The 13,943-nt window shown below is 41.7% G+C and overlaps 1 protein-coding gene across 2 annotated transcripts in view; it reads right to left on the reverse strand.

Annotated features, from left to right (window-relative positions):
- Positions 1–161: 161 nt before the first annotated feature.
- pkd1b (polycystic kidney disease 1b) overlaps positions 162–13,943 on the reverse strand; it is an 87,770-nt gene continuing 73,988 nt past the window's right edge. For both annotated transcript variants that reach the window (XM_049464640.1, XM_049464639.1), the window contains exons 38-43: positions 8,672–8,846; positions 6,948–7,235; positions 4,807–4,941; positions 3,694–4,008; positions 441–2,093; positions 162–331 (exon numbers count right to left, since the gene is read on the reverse strand). In XM_049464640.1, the coding sequence (XP_049320597.1) occupies positions 1,248–2,093; positions 3,694–4,008; positions 4,807–4,941; positions 6,948–7,235; positions 8,672–8,846 (1,759 nt within the window). In that variant the 3' untranslated portion in view covers positions 162–331; positions 441–1,247. The remainder of the gene's footprint in view (positions 332–440; positions 2,094–3,693; positions 4,009–4,806; positions 4,942–6,947; positions 7,236–8,671; positions 8,847–13,943) is intronic.

Here is a 13,943-nt window from a genome sequence, read left to right on the forward strand (position 1 = left end):
AGCAGCACTGCTGTGTCTGATCTATACAATGCACCAAACAAATACATTATATAATAAAAACATGCAGATAAATTCATTTGAATATATATATATATATATATATATATATATATATATATATATATATATATATATATATATATATATATATATATATATATTGTAATTGGTGATATTTAAGATATTTAAGGTGTTTTTTTAAGATCATGTTGGAATAAACCCTGTAATATTGTTAATATGCTGAACATCAGCCGTTTTCTCAGCCGATTTAAAACAAGTTTTACACAGTAAATCGGTTTCATCTGAATCCCTGTGTAAAAATCTGGCAACCCTGACTGCTCACTGTTCGCTCAGTTTTTTGGATGTCTGTGGCTTTATTAGCGAGACTCACAATGCATTCTGGGACAAATTTAGCTTGCGTAGTAAGCAGCAATGTTTACTATAAATCATGGTGCATTATAGGAGCTAATAGTGCCCTCTAAATCCCCTTTCAAATTTCACTTTATGATTCGGACACTCTGAGAAAAATGGCCGACATTCTCAATAGTGCCCTAAATAGTAAATAGGGAGCTATTTCAGTTACAGCCGTGGAGAGCTTTGATTACAGTGCATTACTGGCTGATAACGATCCTTATAGAGCGCCTCTTAGCCAATCACATTGCAGGGTAGGAACTAAGTTGTTTTTGGACATTTTGTTGACAGGGACGTCCTTTAATTAACCATGTCCTCCTTTTTATAACCGTATGCTATAAAGGGAAGCAGCTAGCGTAGTAAGCAGCAATGTTTACTATAAATCATGGCGCATTATGGGAGTTTATAGTGTCCTCAAAATCACGTTCAAATTTCCAACTTACGATTTGGACACTCAGAGAAAAATGGCAGACGTACTCAATAGTGCCCTAAATAGTAAATAGGGAGCTGTTTTGGTCACAGCCATGGAGAGTGCATTACCGGCTGATAACGGTACTCATAAAACGCCTCTCAGTCAGTCCCATTGCAGGGTCGGAACTAACTTGGTTGAAGTTATAAGCCCATTATATAGTATATAAGTATATAAGCCCATTATAGTTTGTATTAAAAAGGTGCCAGTACTGATTCCTTATGAAGAGGACATTCTGCTTTTTTGACATTTTGTTGACTAATTTTAATTTGATGCAGTGTCCCCGACAGGGACGTCCTTTAGTTAACCTTGTCCTCCTTTCTTATAATCGTATTTGCCGGTGTGCCACTAATTTTTAGGCGCAGTTTTAATCAACACTACCAACTCTCGTCTCAGTGGTATTCTCAGGGCAGATTTGGTCCTTCTCCATCTCGCAGTCTTCAGGGTGCCAGGCTCTTCTTTTAATTGGCAGGCCTTCTCTCGCTTCGCTCCTTTCGCGCTCCTCACTGCGAGGTCTCGCCGGAACCGCTGCCGGGTTCTGAGACACTGGAGACCTCTGAGTGGGATCTGCTGAGTGACAGGAGCCCGAGTGCCAGGCTCTGCGTCTGGGGAAGTTCTTCACTTCGAGCGTGGCAGCTGGACCCTGCTGCCAAACCTGCCTCCCAGGATGAGCGGTGTTAAGAGTGACAGGCCCGGAGATGAGGCAGATGGACGACTCGGAGTGGGTACCGCGCCGGCGAGGGAGGATCTGAGGCACATCCTGGTGTGAAGATGTGTGTTGGGGAACTTCTAGGAGGTTTTGAGACATTTGTGGCAGTGGCTGTGGCAGTGACTGTGGCAGTGGCTGTGGCAGTGACGGTGGCAGCTCCTTCAGCTTTCTTCTTTTCTCAGCCATTCTGCTGCAAAACTTCTGAAGCTGGAGCTCAATGTCCAAGACGTCGTCGGTCAGCTGGTTGACGCGATCGAAGCCGGCGAGGAGGTTGTCCACAGAGGGCAGCAGACGCTGCTGAAGGTACTGCTGGAGATCAGGGCTGTCGGAGAGGGTGGAGCATTCAGAGGATAAAGAGGAGGAAGAGGAGGAAGCTGGACGTGGTCCTGTTGGACTGATGGGACTGCTGGGCATGGATGAACTGGAGAATTGGGAAAACTGGGAGAACTGGGATGATCTAGATGGTGGAGATTCCATTCCTTCAAACTTCACTCTGTGTCTGAACTGAAAACGACACATAAAGAATAGTGTATATCATTAATACCATTAATATATGAGCCAATTTACAAATTAAGAGAGAAAAAAATTAAGAGAGCATTTTATTTTTTCTCTTTTCTCTTTTTTTTGCTATTTATAGGTTTATATTTGAATAAAATGAACATTGTTGTTTTATTCTATAAACTACAGACAACATTTCTCCCAAATTCCCAATAAAAATATTCTCATTTAGAGCATTTATTTACAGAAAATGAGAAATGGCTGAAATAACAAAAAAGATGCAGACCTCAAATAATGCAAAAAAATTGAAAAAAGTTCATATTCATAAAGTTTTAACCGTTTGTTATTTGGTGGAATAATCCTGGTTGTTTTTTAATCACAGGTTGTTTTTCATGCATCTTGGCATCATGTTCTCCTCCACCAGTCTTACACACTGCTTTTGGATAACTTTATTCTGCTTTACTCCTAGTGTAAAAATTCAAGCAGTTCAGTTTGGTGGTTTGATGGTTTGTGATCATCCATCTTCCTCTTGATTATATTCCAGAGGTTTTCAATTTGGTACAATTAAAGAAATTCATCATTTTTAGGTGGTCTCATTTTTTTCAGATATGTAGATCAGAAATTAGAATATTATATAAACAATATGCATTTATTCTTTATTTAAGAAAGCAAATAAATTAATTAAATAATTAAAAATTACTTATAATGGTAAAAGAAAGAACATTTTTGTTCCAAAGAGAAATTGTTGATTAATGCTAGGCAATTAAGTCAAATAAATTAGTTTATTGCAGATTACTGTTTTAATGCACTTTTTCCAAAATGCAGATAATCAAGTGGATCTTTCCATATAGAAGCTGCCAGAGGAAACCTCAGTAGACTACTGAGGCTAAATAACTCCATGTTTTTATGTGGCAGTAATTTATATATTTTACACTTTTCCTGAAATATAAACAGAAACATAAGGAGGTTGTACACCTTGACAAGAAAATTAAAAATGTAACTTTTGTTTTTATACAATACAAGTTTTATTGTTCTGCACTACTTTGATAAAGAAATATTAGTTTGTATATTTGTTATAAGGCTTTAAATGGTGCCGTTTGTCACAATAACTTTTTTCAGTTGTATGAGACACTATCATAAAAATATAAAAAATCAAAATTGAGAATCGCTCATATATTTGAAGAATATTTAAGCAATAAGGTTAAGGATCGTAAGGAGTGACAATATTACCCTTTGTAGCACGAACCTTAGAGTGTATTATTTTTTGAGTGATTATATCATAGTTATATATATTATATCATTATTGCTGTTTATTAAAAGATTTTAAAGAGTTAAAGAGGAGGAGAAAAGTAATAGGATCTGTTTGGTTATAAAAACTCCACCAGTTAAAATAGTTCCATTGCTGCTCTATTTTTAGCTGCACTGTTTGGTTTGTAAGCGCTGCTCCATTGCTAGGTTACCTGTATGTGGCGGAGTAATACATGGAGAGAGCTTCGGTTACAGTGCATTACCGGCTGATAACGGTACTCATAGAATGCCTCTCAGTCAATCACATGCAGGGTCAGAACTAACTGTGGTATAATATGATACTCGTATTAGTACATACCTCCTTAGCCTTGCTAAGCCCCATCCACAGTTTAAGTCTCTTGATGAGAAACTCCACCATCTCGTAGTCCTGTGGTTCTATGGAAGGCCGGTGAAGTTCAGCCCGGAAAGTTCTGTATGTGAACAACAGCACAGCTCCACACAGCCGACCCAGCATCCAGAACCCCAGCCCAAACACACAGAGGCAATACAGGGGTCCAAGCACTGGATGCTGCTCACACAGCTGATGCAGCACCGCCCGACCACTCAGTAAACCCAGCAGAGACTGACTTGTTCTCCATACGGTCCTAAAGTCTTCCACTGATCCTGAGAATAGCTGAAAATAAGAGTATTTAAAAAGATATATCACAACATGACAATGTGTGCCTCTCCAGACCTATCCGTAATCTATATATACAGCTCTGGAAAAAAATGAAGAGAGCACTTCAGTTTCTGAATCAGTTTCTCTGATTTTGCTCTTTATAAGTTTATGTTTGAGTAAAATGAACATTGTTGTTTTATTCTATAAACTACAGACAACATTTCTCCCAAATTCCGAGTAAAATATTGTTATTTAGAGCATTTATTTATTGCAGAAAATTCATATTCATAAAGTTCTAAAGTTCAGAAATAATCAATATTTGGTGGAATAACCCTGGTGGTTTTTAATCACAGTTTTTTTCATGCATCTTGGCATCATGTTCTCCTCCACCAGTCTTACACACTGCTTTTGCTGCTTTACTCCTGGTGCAAAAATTCAAGCAGTTCAGTTTGGTGGTTTTATGGCTTGACATCATCCATTTTCCTCTTGATTCTATTCCAGAGGTTTTCAATTTGGCAAAAACAAAGAAACTAATCATTTTTAGGTTGTCTCTATTATTTTTTTCCCAGAGTTGCATTTAGAAAATGAGAATATTAAAGCTGCATGGATCTGATGGATTATCACAAGAGGAACATTAGGAACCTCTACAACTCTCTACATGCTGAAATTGTCTGTCAGTGTTATACATCTTTTGTCCGAATAGCATTGTAATCTGACCATTCCCTCTTTTTGTAACTAATTTTTGATTAAAAGAAAATAGGTGATATCTTTTGTGGGAGCATTATAAAATCTGAATATAGCAGAGGAAAGTACCATGCAGCCCGTGTGGGAGAAGAGAAGCAGCAGAAGCACAAAAAGTAGAGCCACTCCACACATCTCTGAGCAGATCTGCTGCAGTACCTTCCCGAACACCACCCACCTCCTTACAAACCTCAGAGCATCAACCATCTGAAAAACACAAGAAATAGAATTAACTTTTTATTTCTAATATACCATTCTTTTTTATAATCAATTTTTTATTGCATTTTCCATTTTTTAGTTCTTCATCAGTGGACACAAGATGCTGAGTACTGGATGCTACTTAATGGATGGTGCTTATAGGATGCTGCTTACAGTATGCTGAATACTGGATGCTGCCTACAGGATGATGGATACCGGATGCTGCCTACAGTATGCTGCCTACAATATGTTGACTACCGGATGCTGCCTACAAGATGTTGAATACTGGATGCTGCCTACAGAATGCCGGATACCTGATGCTGCCTACAGTATGTTCAATACTGGATGCTGGATACCGGATGCTGCCTACAGTATGCTGCCTAAAATATGTTGGCTACTGGAAGCTGCCTACAGGATGCCGGATACCAGATGCTGCCTACAGGATGCTGGATACCGGATGCTGCCTACAGTATGCTGCCTAAAATATGTTGGCTACTGGAAGCTGCCTACAGGATGCCGGATACCAGATGCTGCCTACAGTATGCTGAATACTGGATGCTGTCTACAGTATGCTACTTACAGTATGCTGAATACTGGATGCTGCCTACAGTATGCTGAATACCGGATGCTGCCTACAGTATGCTGACTACAGAATGCTGCCTACTGGATGCTGCTACAATACACTGCAAACAGGATGCTGCCTACAGTATGCTGAATACCAGATGCTGCCTACAGTATGCTGAATACTGGATGCTGTCTACAGTATCCTACTTACAGTATGCTGAAAATCGGATGCTGCCTACAGTATGCTGACTACAGTATTCTGCAAACATGATCCTGAATACTGGATGCTGCCTATAGTATGCTGCCTATAGTAGGCTGCAAACATGATCCTGAATACTGGATGCTGCCTACAGTATGCTGAATACCAGATGCTGCCTACAGTATGCTGAATACTGGATGCTGTCTACAGTATGCTACTTACAGTATGCTGAAAATCGGATGCTGCCTACCATATGCTGAGTACAGTATTCTGCAAACATGATCCTGAATACTGGATGCTGCCTACAGTATGCTGCCTATAGTAGGCTGCAAACATGATCCTGAATACTGGATGCTGCCTACAGTATGCTGAATATTGGATGCTGCCTACAGTATGCTGACTACAGAATGATGCCAACAGTATGCTGGATACCCAATGTTGCCTACCGTATGCTGAATACTGGCTGCCTAGAGTATGCTGCAAACATGATCCTGAATACTGGATGCTGCCTACAGTATGCTGCCTATAATATGCTGAATACCGGATGCTGCCTACAGTATGCTGCAAACATGATCCTGAATACTGGATGCTGCCTACAGTATGCTGCCAACCGGATACTGCTACAATACACTGCAAACAGGATGCTGCCTACAGTATGCTGAATGCAGGATGCTGCCTACCGTATGCTGCTTACAGGACACTGAATACCGGATGCTGCCTACAAGATGTTGACTACAGTATGCTGGATACAGAATGCTGCCTACAATATGCTGCAAACAGGATGAATACAGGACGCTGCCTACCAGATGCTGCCAACAGTATGCTAAATACCGGATGCTGCCTACAGTATGCTGCAGGATCCTGACCACCGGATGCTGCCTACAGGATGCTGAATACCAGACACTGCTTACAGTATGCATAAGCTCAGAAAATTATGCTTGTTCTTACAGCCTACAACACAGAGGCCAGACAGTTAATCACAATATAAGATCTACAAGTTTACCCGGGGAGAATGACTATATATTGATGGTGAGTGTCAGAAACTGGGGGACACACCCAGTATGCAAATTGATTGTGCCAGAAGCCAATGAAAAATAAGTTGCTAATGGAAACAGACTAAATTCAGTTGAGGAATGTTTGGAAATAACAGACAAATAGTGGGTTTGCAGTGCAGATACTTATTAAAACATGCAATAAAAATGTATGTATTGTTTCTCTTCTCTTTCTGATACAGGTAATTACAGTATTTTACCTGTAGAAGCAGTATGGTCAGCAGGACGGCGGAGAGCTGTGAGGAGCTCTGGGAGAGGAGAGCGGCTCTGTGGAAGTGTGTGAAGGTGTCGGGGTGGAGGAGGTGGCTGGAGAGGCAGGCGGAGGCCTCGGACAGGAAGCACAGGCGGGTGGAGGCTGTTGCTAAAGACAGGAGCATCAGGAGGAGCTGCAGGACACACCAGCCCTGTCTCAGGTACTGAACACCCCGCGAGATCACGCCCATTATCTCTGTGATCAGGAAGCACAGGGAGAAGAGCAGCAGCAGAGCCTGGCAGAACAACAGAGAACTTTCATAACCATCTGATAGACTATAACAGCATTTACACTACAGACCAAAATATATATAGGATATATTTAAAATATATATATAAAATATAGGAAACTCTGGAGTTCTATAGTATGCAAATCACAGTACTGTTCTTCTTAAGTCTTCTTCTTCTATTTCTATGGCTATGCATTGCACAGCAACGTGCAAACACATTATAATCTGATTTATACGAATACATTTCATAGCAACCACCTAGCAATCCCAGCTGGCCACCAAAATCAATAGACGTTAAATTCAGATTGAATGTTGGTCATGACGTCAGATGAGAAAAAAATACGTCAGCATAATGCAAATGCATTGCTTAGCAACCACCTTGCAACACTTAAGCAACAAACAATCAACCACTTTGCAACATCATAGCAACAACCACCGATACCACAGCAACCTAGCGTCCATAGCTGCGTGATGTATTTGCACGCTGCAATGTATTTGCACGTAACGCAGCAACGATCAAACACATCATAATCCGATTTATGCAAATATATAACTTAGCAACAACCTAGAAACACCTTAGCAATGCCCTAGCAAACACTTCTACACCATAGCAACAACTAGAGATACCAGAGCAACCTTGTGTCCATAGATGTACGATGTATTTGCAAGTTGAACAGCAACGTGCAAACACATTATAATCTGATTTATGCAAATGCATTACTTAGCAACCACCTTGCAACACCTAAACAAACAACCAAGCAACCACTTCACAACATCATAGCAACAACCACAGATACCATAGCAACCTAGCGTCCATAGCTGCTCCATGTATTTGAATGATACACAGTATTTGCATGTTTTACAGTATTTGCACGTTACGCATGCTACACAACAATGTGTAAACACATCATATTTTGATTTTTGCAAATGCTTTACTTAGTAACCACCTAGCAATGCCATAGCAACCACCACAGATACCAGCGCAACCTAGCGTCCATAGCTGTGCAATGTATTTGCACGCTGCGATGTTTTTGCACGTTATGCAGCAAATACATTACTTAGCAACCACCTTGCAAAACCTAAACAATGACCTAGCAACCACTTCACAACACCATAGCAACAACCTCAGATACCATAGCAACCTGATGTATTTGCAGGTTGTGCAGGAGGATAATAATAAAGTATACAGAGAAAAAGATACAGAACTACAGTGTGTAATTATTATACAACTACAGAATGAAATACTGTATATGATCAATGTTTCAGAGTTGAAAAGATGTACAGTATTGATCTAATGTGAATCGTATGATTTCATTATCAATTTTCCAATAGAAGCTCTAAAATGAAAATATATAAATAAATACATTACTGTATATACTGTCTAGCCTTTCTGCCAAACCTGTATACAAATAATAAAACAAACAATTTTTTTAAGCGTTTACCGTTAAGGCAGTGTTTAAGTCCAGTCCAGAGTGAGTTAGTGAGATATGGAACGAGTGAATGGAGACGGTGGATTGAATCCTGTGGGTCTGAGAATTCTCCAGCAGTACAGAGACGGGAATGAACAGCCCAGTCTCTCTGTGATACTGAGTAAACTCTATTAACACTGTCTGGGTCCTGAAACACAGAAATAGAATTGTTATTTAATACCAGTGGTGTGCAGTTAGGCCCTTCTAACCCTTCAGAGAAGGGGTGACAATAAATGCATGTAAATAATCACATAATTTTTAATCAGGAAATATATATCATAGTTATTGTAAGTGTAAGAATTTATTTTATAAATTAACTAAAATAAAAAAACAGCAACTAATTTAAAGCATTAGTCTGTGTTTATTCGTTGCTATAGAACTCTTATCTGACTGACAGCGGTTTTAACCAATCAAAACTGCTTTTTTATATGGCTTCTGCCCCCGCGTATCTGTGTGCCCCTTCTGCTGATTTTGAGAAGGGTGTAGTAATGAATCTATTAGCAAAGACAAAGGACAGTCTAACCAATCAGATTCATGATTTTCACTCCGGGGGCGGGGCCATGGCTGTGTAACCCCTTCTCAGCAGCGCTGTGTTGAAGGTATTACGCATTGGTTAGTGTAAAACGGAGCTCATGCTGGATTAGATCAATAGTTTACTATCTATCATGGAATTGCGACTGTAAATAAGGCAGATATTGAATACTTTTTTACTTTTTTTTAACTTTTTTACTTTACTTTCACTTCAGATACGCTGTAGCAGCAACAGCAAACGCGCTTTTCAGCGCGCTTTTTTCGGACAAGGTTGGGCGATTCTCACTTGAGCGGGGCGTGGCAAACCCCCTCTTTCACACTCTCTCTGTTTGCGGACCTCGGGGGCGTTACTCACGGCTTTAAAAGACAGTCTGGTGGCGCTGATTTCCTATATCGCCCGCAGCTGTGCGCAATCTAGAATCCTATTACATCACTCACACTCGCCGAGGCGTCAGCCGAAGGCGTCAGCTGTTGAGACCCTCTCGTGTGAAGACCAACGCGGGTAAAGACCTGCGAGTCTACCTGCGCGAGTCCACCGAGCAAGGACACTGACAAGGCAGCCCGTCCTACTGCCTCCTAAAATGTGCTCCCAACACATCTCAGTTATTTCCGGCACGCACAGAAGGCGTAAAAACACAAACAGGCGCCAGGATCATACTAACCTGCGTCCACTAAAACAAACCACGCCCACTACTACCTCATTCTCTGTTGGGCTATGGAACTGCCAGTCGGCTGTTAATAAAGCAGACTTTATCGCCTCTTATGCGAATCATCAGTCATTACAACTGCTGGCACTGACTGAAACTTGGATCAAACCTGAAAATACTGCTACTCCGGCGGCTCTTTCCAATTATTATTCCTTCTCCCACACTTCTCGTCTCTCTGGACGAGGAGGTGGAACGGGCCTATTAATCGCTAATGGCTTAAAACATACTCCACTATTACCGGCAAACACATTCAATACATTTGAGTATCATGCCACACTGGTTAATACTCCAGCAAAACTTGCCATTATTGTTCTCTACCGTCCTCCTGGACAAATGGGCGAATTCACGCATGAACTTGACATGCTACTGTCTTCTATCCCTGAGCAAGATTGTCCCATGCTCATCCTAGGGGATATGAACATCCACCATGACAGTACCAGCTTCACAGACTTCCTATCCCTCATGCAGTCTTTCGAACTGGAGCAGGTCCCCAGCCCTCCAACACATAAAGCTGGCAAACATCTAGACCTGATCTTCACTCGTAACTGTGACACCGTCTCTCTAACTGTCACTCCTTTGCACGTCTCAGATCACTACTTTATGAAACTCAATGTTCATATTTCAAATAAACCCACAGCTACTCCTACTATGGTCTCGTTCCGCCGAAATCTTCGAGATCTCTCAGCAGACCAGTACTCCTCGCTGGTGACTGACAATATGCCTCCACCAGGCTCATTTTCATCACTAAATGTAAATGATGCCACTGACACTCTCTGCTCCACACTAAGCTCCTGTTTGGACAACTTCTGTCCTCTTACATCTCGAGCCATTAGCTCAAACAAACCGCAGCCATGGCTTAAAAATGACACACTCAGGGAACTACGCTCCAAACTCCGAGCTGCCGAAAGAAAATGGCAAAAAACCCAAAAACAAGCAGACCTAAAAAATTACCAACTGCTCCTGGCTTCTTTCTCAGCCAACCTCACTACTGCTAAAGCTGAATTTTATCACAATAAATTCTGCTCTCTCACAGACTCCCGGAAATTATTTGCTACATTTAAATCACTACTCAACCCTCCGCCTCCTCCTCCGGCTACATGCCTTACGGCTGAAACACTTGCCTCATTCTTTACTGGCAAAGTGGCGGCCATCAGCAACCAGTTTACTGATGCACAATGTAGCAGTCCTACTGCATCCTCTACTGCCCGGTGTCCATCCACCGAAGGCGTTGCGCTCTCCTCGTTCACTCCTCTCACTGAGAACGAGACACTGGCTCTCCTAACACGTAGCTGTCCTACTACGTGTCCGCTTGACCCAATTCCTTCAAACCTACTGCAAACTATCGCACCTGCAATCATTCCGGCTATCACTCACACAATCAATGCCTCTTTAACTTCTGGTGTATTCCCGACTGCTTTCAAACAAGCACATGTGACACCACTGCTTAAAAAGCCTTCTCTCAACCCCGCCCAGGTTGATAACTACAGACCGGTCTCACTGCTACCCTTTCTCTCTAAAACACTCGAGAGAGCAGTTTTAACTCAGGTCTCTGGCTTCCTCTCCCAGAATGACCTTCTGGACCAGAACCAATCTGGATTCAAAAAAGGACACTCTACCGAGACGGCTCTGTTGTCTGTGACTGAAGCGTTGAAAACTGCCAGAGCTGCAGGTCAGTCCTCAGTGCTCATTCTGCTGGACCTCTCGGCCGCCTTCGACACGGTCAACCATGACTTCCTCCTAACTATACTCTCAAACATGGGGATCGCAGACAATGTGCTGTCATGGCTCAGATCATATCTCACTGGGCGCTCGTTCAAGGTGTCGTGGCAAGGACAGCTGTCCTCAGCCCGCTCCTTATCCACTGGGGTTCCCCAAGGTTCGGTACTGGGACCCCTTCTCTTCTCCATATACACCAAATTCTCTATAAGTATCAACTCTCTCTCTCTCTCACCGACAAAGGTTGCTAGGAACCTGGGTGTTATGGTTGATGACCAACTCTCCTTCACGCACCATGTGGCCTCGGTTGCTCGATCCTGCCGCTTTGCGCTCTATAACATCAGGAAAATTAGACCGTTCCTGACGCAACAGGCCACCCAACTCCTGGTGCAAGCGGTCGTCATCTCACGCCTCGACTACTGCAATGCCCTGCTAACTGGCCTCCCGGCCTGTGTAGTAAAACCACTCCAGATGATCCAGAACGCAGCAGCACGTCTGGTCTTCAACCAGCCAAAACGGGCACATGTCACCCCGCTGCTCATTGAGCTCCATTGGCTACCAGTTGATGCTCGCATCAAATTCAAAACTCTTACAATCGCCTACAAGGTGATGTCAGAACAGCTCCTTCCTACCTGCACTCGCTCCTGAAGGCTTACGCTACCTCCCGGCCGCTGCGCTCCTCCAGTGAACGTCGCCTCGCTTTGCCAAACATTCACACTAAGCAATCCAGACTGTTCTCATACAGAGTTCCCCAATGGTGGAACAAACTACCCTCCACTACCAGATCAGGAGAATCTCTCGCTATCTTTAATAAACTCCTGAAGACAGAGCTCTTCAAAGAGCACTTACTCTCCTAACACCTCTAACACACTAACTACTTCTAACCCCATTTCCTTCTTCCTCTCCTTCACTCCTCTATCCTATTATTCCCCTTTGTCCTCCTTTTATCCCTATCCAAAGATGTTTTTCCTTTAAACTTATTTTACATTGTACTTGACTATTGTAAGTCGCTTTGGACAAAAGCGTCTGCCAAATGTAATGTAATGTAATATCATATTAAATAACCTTTTTAAAGGTTGTTCTTCAATGTGAAACTAATTCACATTAATAGGCCGCCTGACTGGTGAGTTTTTGTGTGTACTTAATGTTTTGGCTGCGCTGGTGTCATACCTGTCAAGTTTTAGATTTAAAAATAAGGGACATTTTCCTCTGTCCACTCCCACCAGCCCAACGACGGTTCAGTATCCCGTACATTTTAAGACAGGTTTTAAAAAAATCTAAAATAACCACATGTGAAACACTTACAGACTACAATTAGATTATCAGAATCTGAAATGTTGTGGACATTCCTACATATGTCACTCTTTTAATACAGCCAAATTAAAACCCCTTTTCTAGATATTTAAAAAAAGGTTAAGATGTCATGTCTTTTTTTGGCATAATGCACTCTTTTATATGATATATTTTTTTATTTAATGGATTTAAAATTGAACAAAAGGTGCACAAATTCTGCAAAATGACTGTTGGTGACCTAAAAATAGTATCATGAGCTTTTACTAAAAGGACATGGACCAGATATATTCTATCAGTAAAATTAGTCCTAATGGGCCTACTAAATTAATAATTTTTAATTAATACTTCTTTCTTTTGATCACTCCTGATCAGTCCAGTTCATTTCGGTCCTCTACACATTTCCAGTAAAACTGAGTCACAAACTTTATTTTTTTATTTTAAGAGGTTTAATCTGTGTGTTTTATTTCGGAGACGAGTATTTTTAAGCAGCTATCAGAAAAATCTCATCACAGTTTTGCATGATTAGCCTACCGTTACCTTTCTTTTAGAAAAATCGCTGTATATCCAGATCTGTTTTAACATCAGCTGCTCCGACTAGCTGCCTGAACTCACCGCGACGGGGGGGGGGGGGGGCTTCCCCACACTGACCCTCCTTTGCAAGCTGATTGGCTGTTTCTCCTGAAAGGCGGGACTTTCTCCTTGAACCGGCTCCACGATTGGTTAAGAGACACAGAGCGGTCAGTGCCCTGTCTCCTCAATAATATATGTTTTTTATTTTAATACAATACGGGACATTTACGGGAAAATAATAATACGGGAGGACGGCGGGAAAAAGGAGTAAAATACGGTAGTTTCCCGGCCAAAACGGGAGACTTGACAGGTATGGCTGGTGTACTGTAGACATATAAATCAATGATCTTTGTTGAATGGTTGTACTTGTAGGCAAATTAAGCATTTATTGTACCCACAATGGTACCCATTATATTCACTGCACGCCA

Source organism: Astyanax mexicanus, chromosome 15 (assembly GCF_023375975.1).
Source record: "Astyanax mexicanus isolate ESR-SI-001 chromosome 15, AstMex3_surface, whole genome shotgun sequence".
Taxonomy (NCBI): Eukaryota; Metazoa; Chordata; class Actinopteri; order Characiformes; family Acestrorhamphidae; genus Astyanax; species Astyanax mexicanus.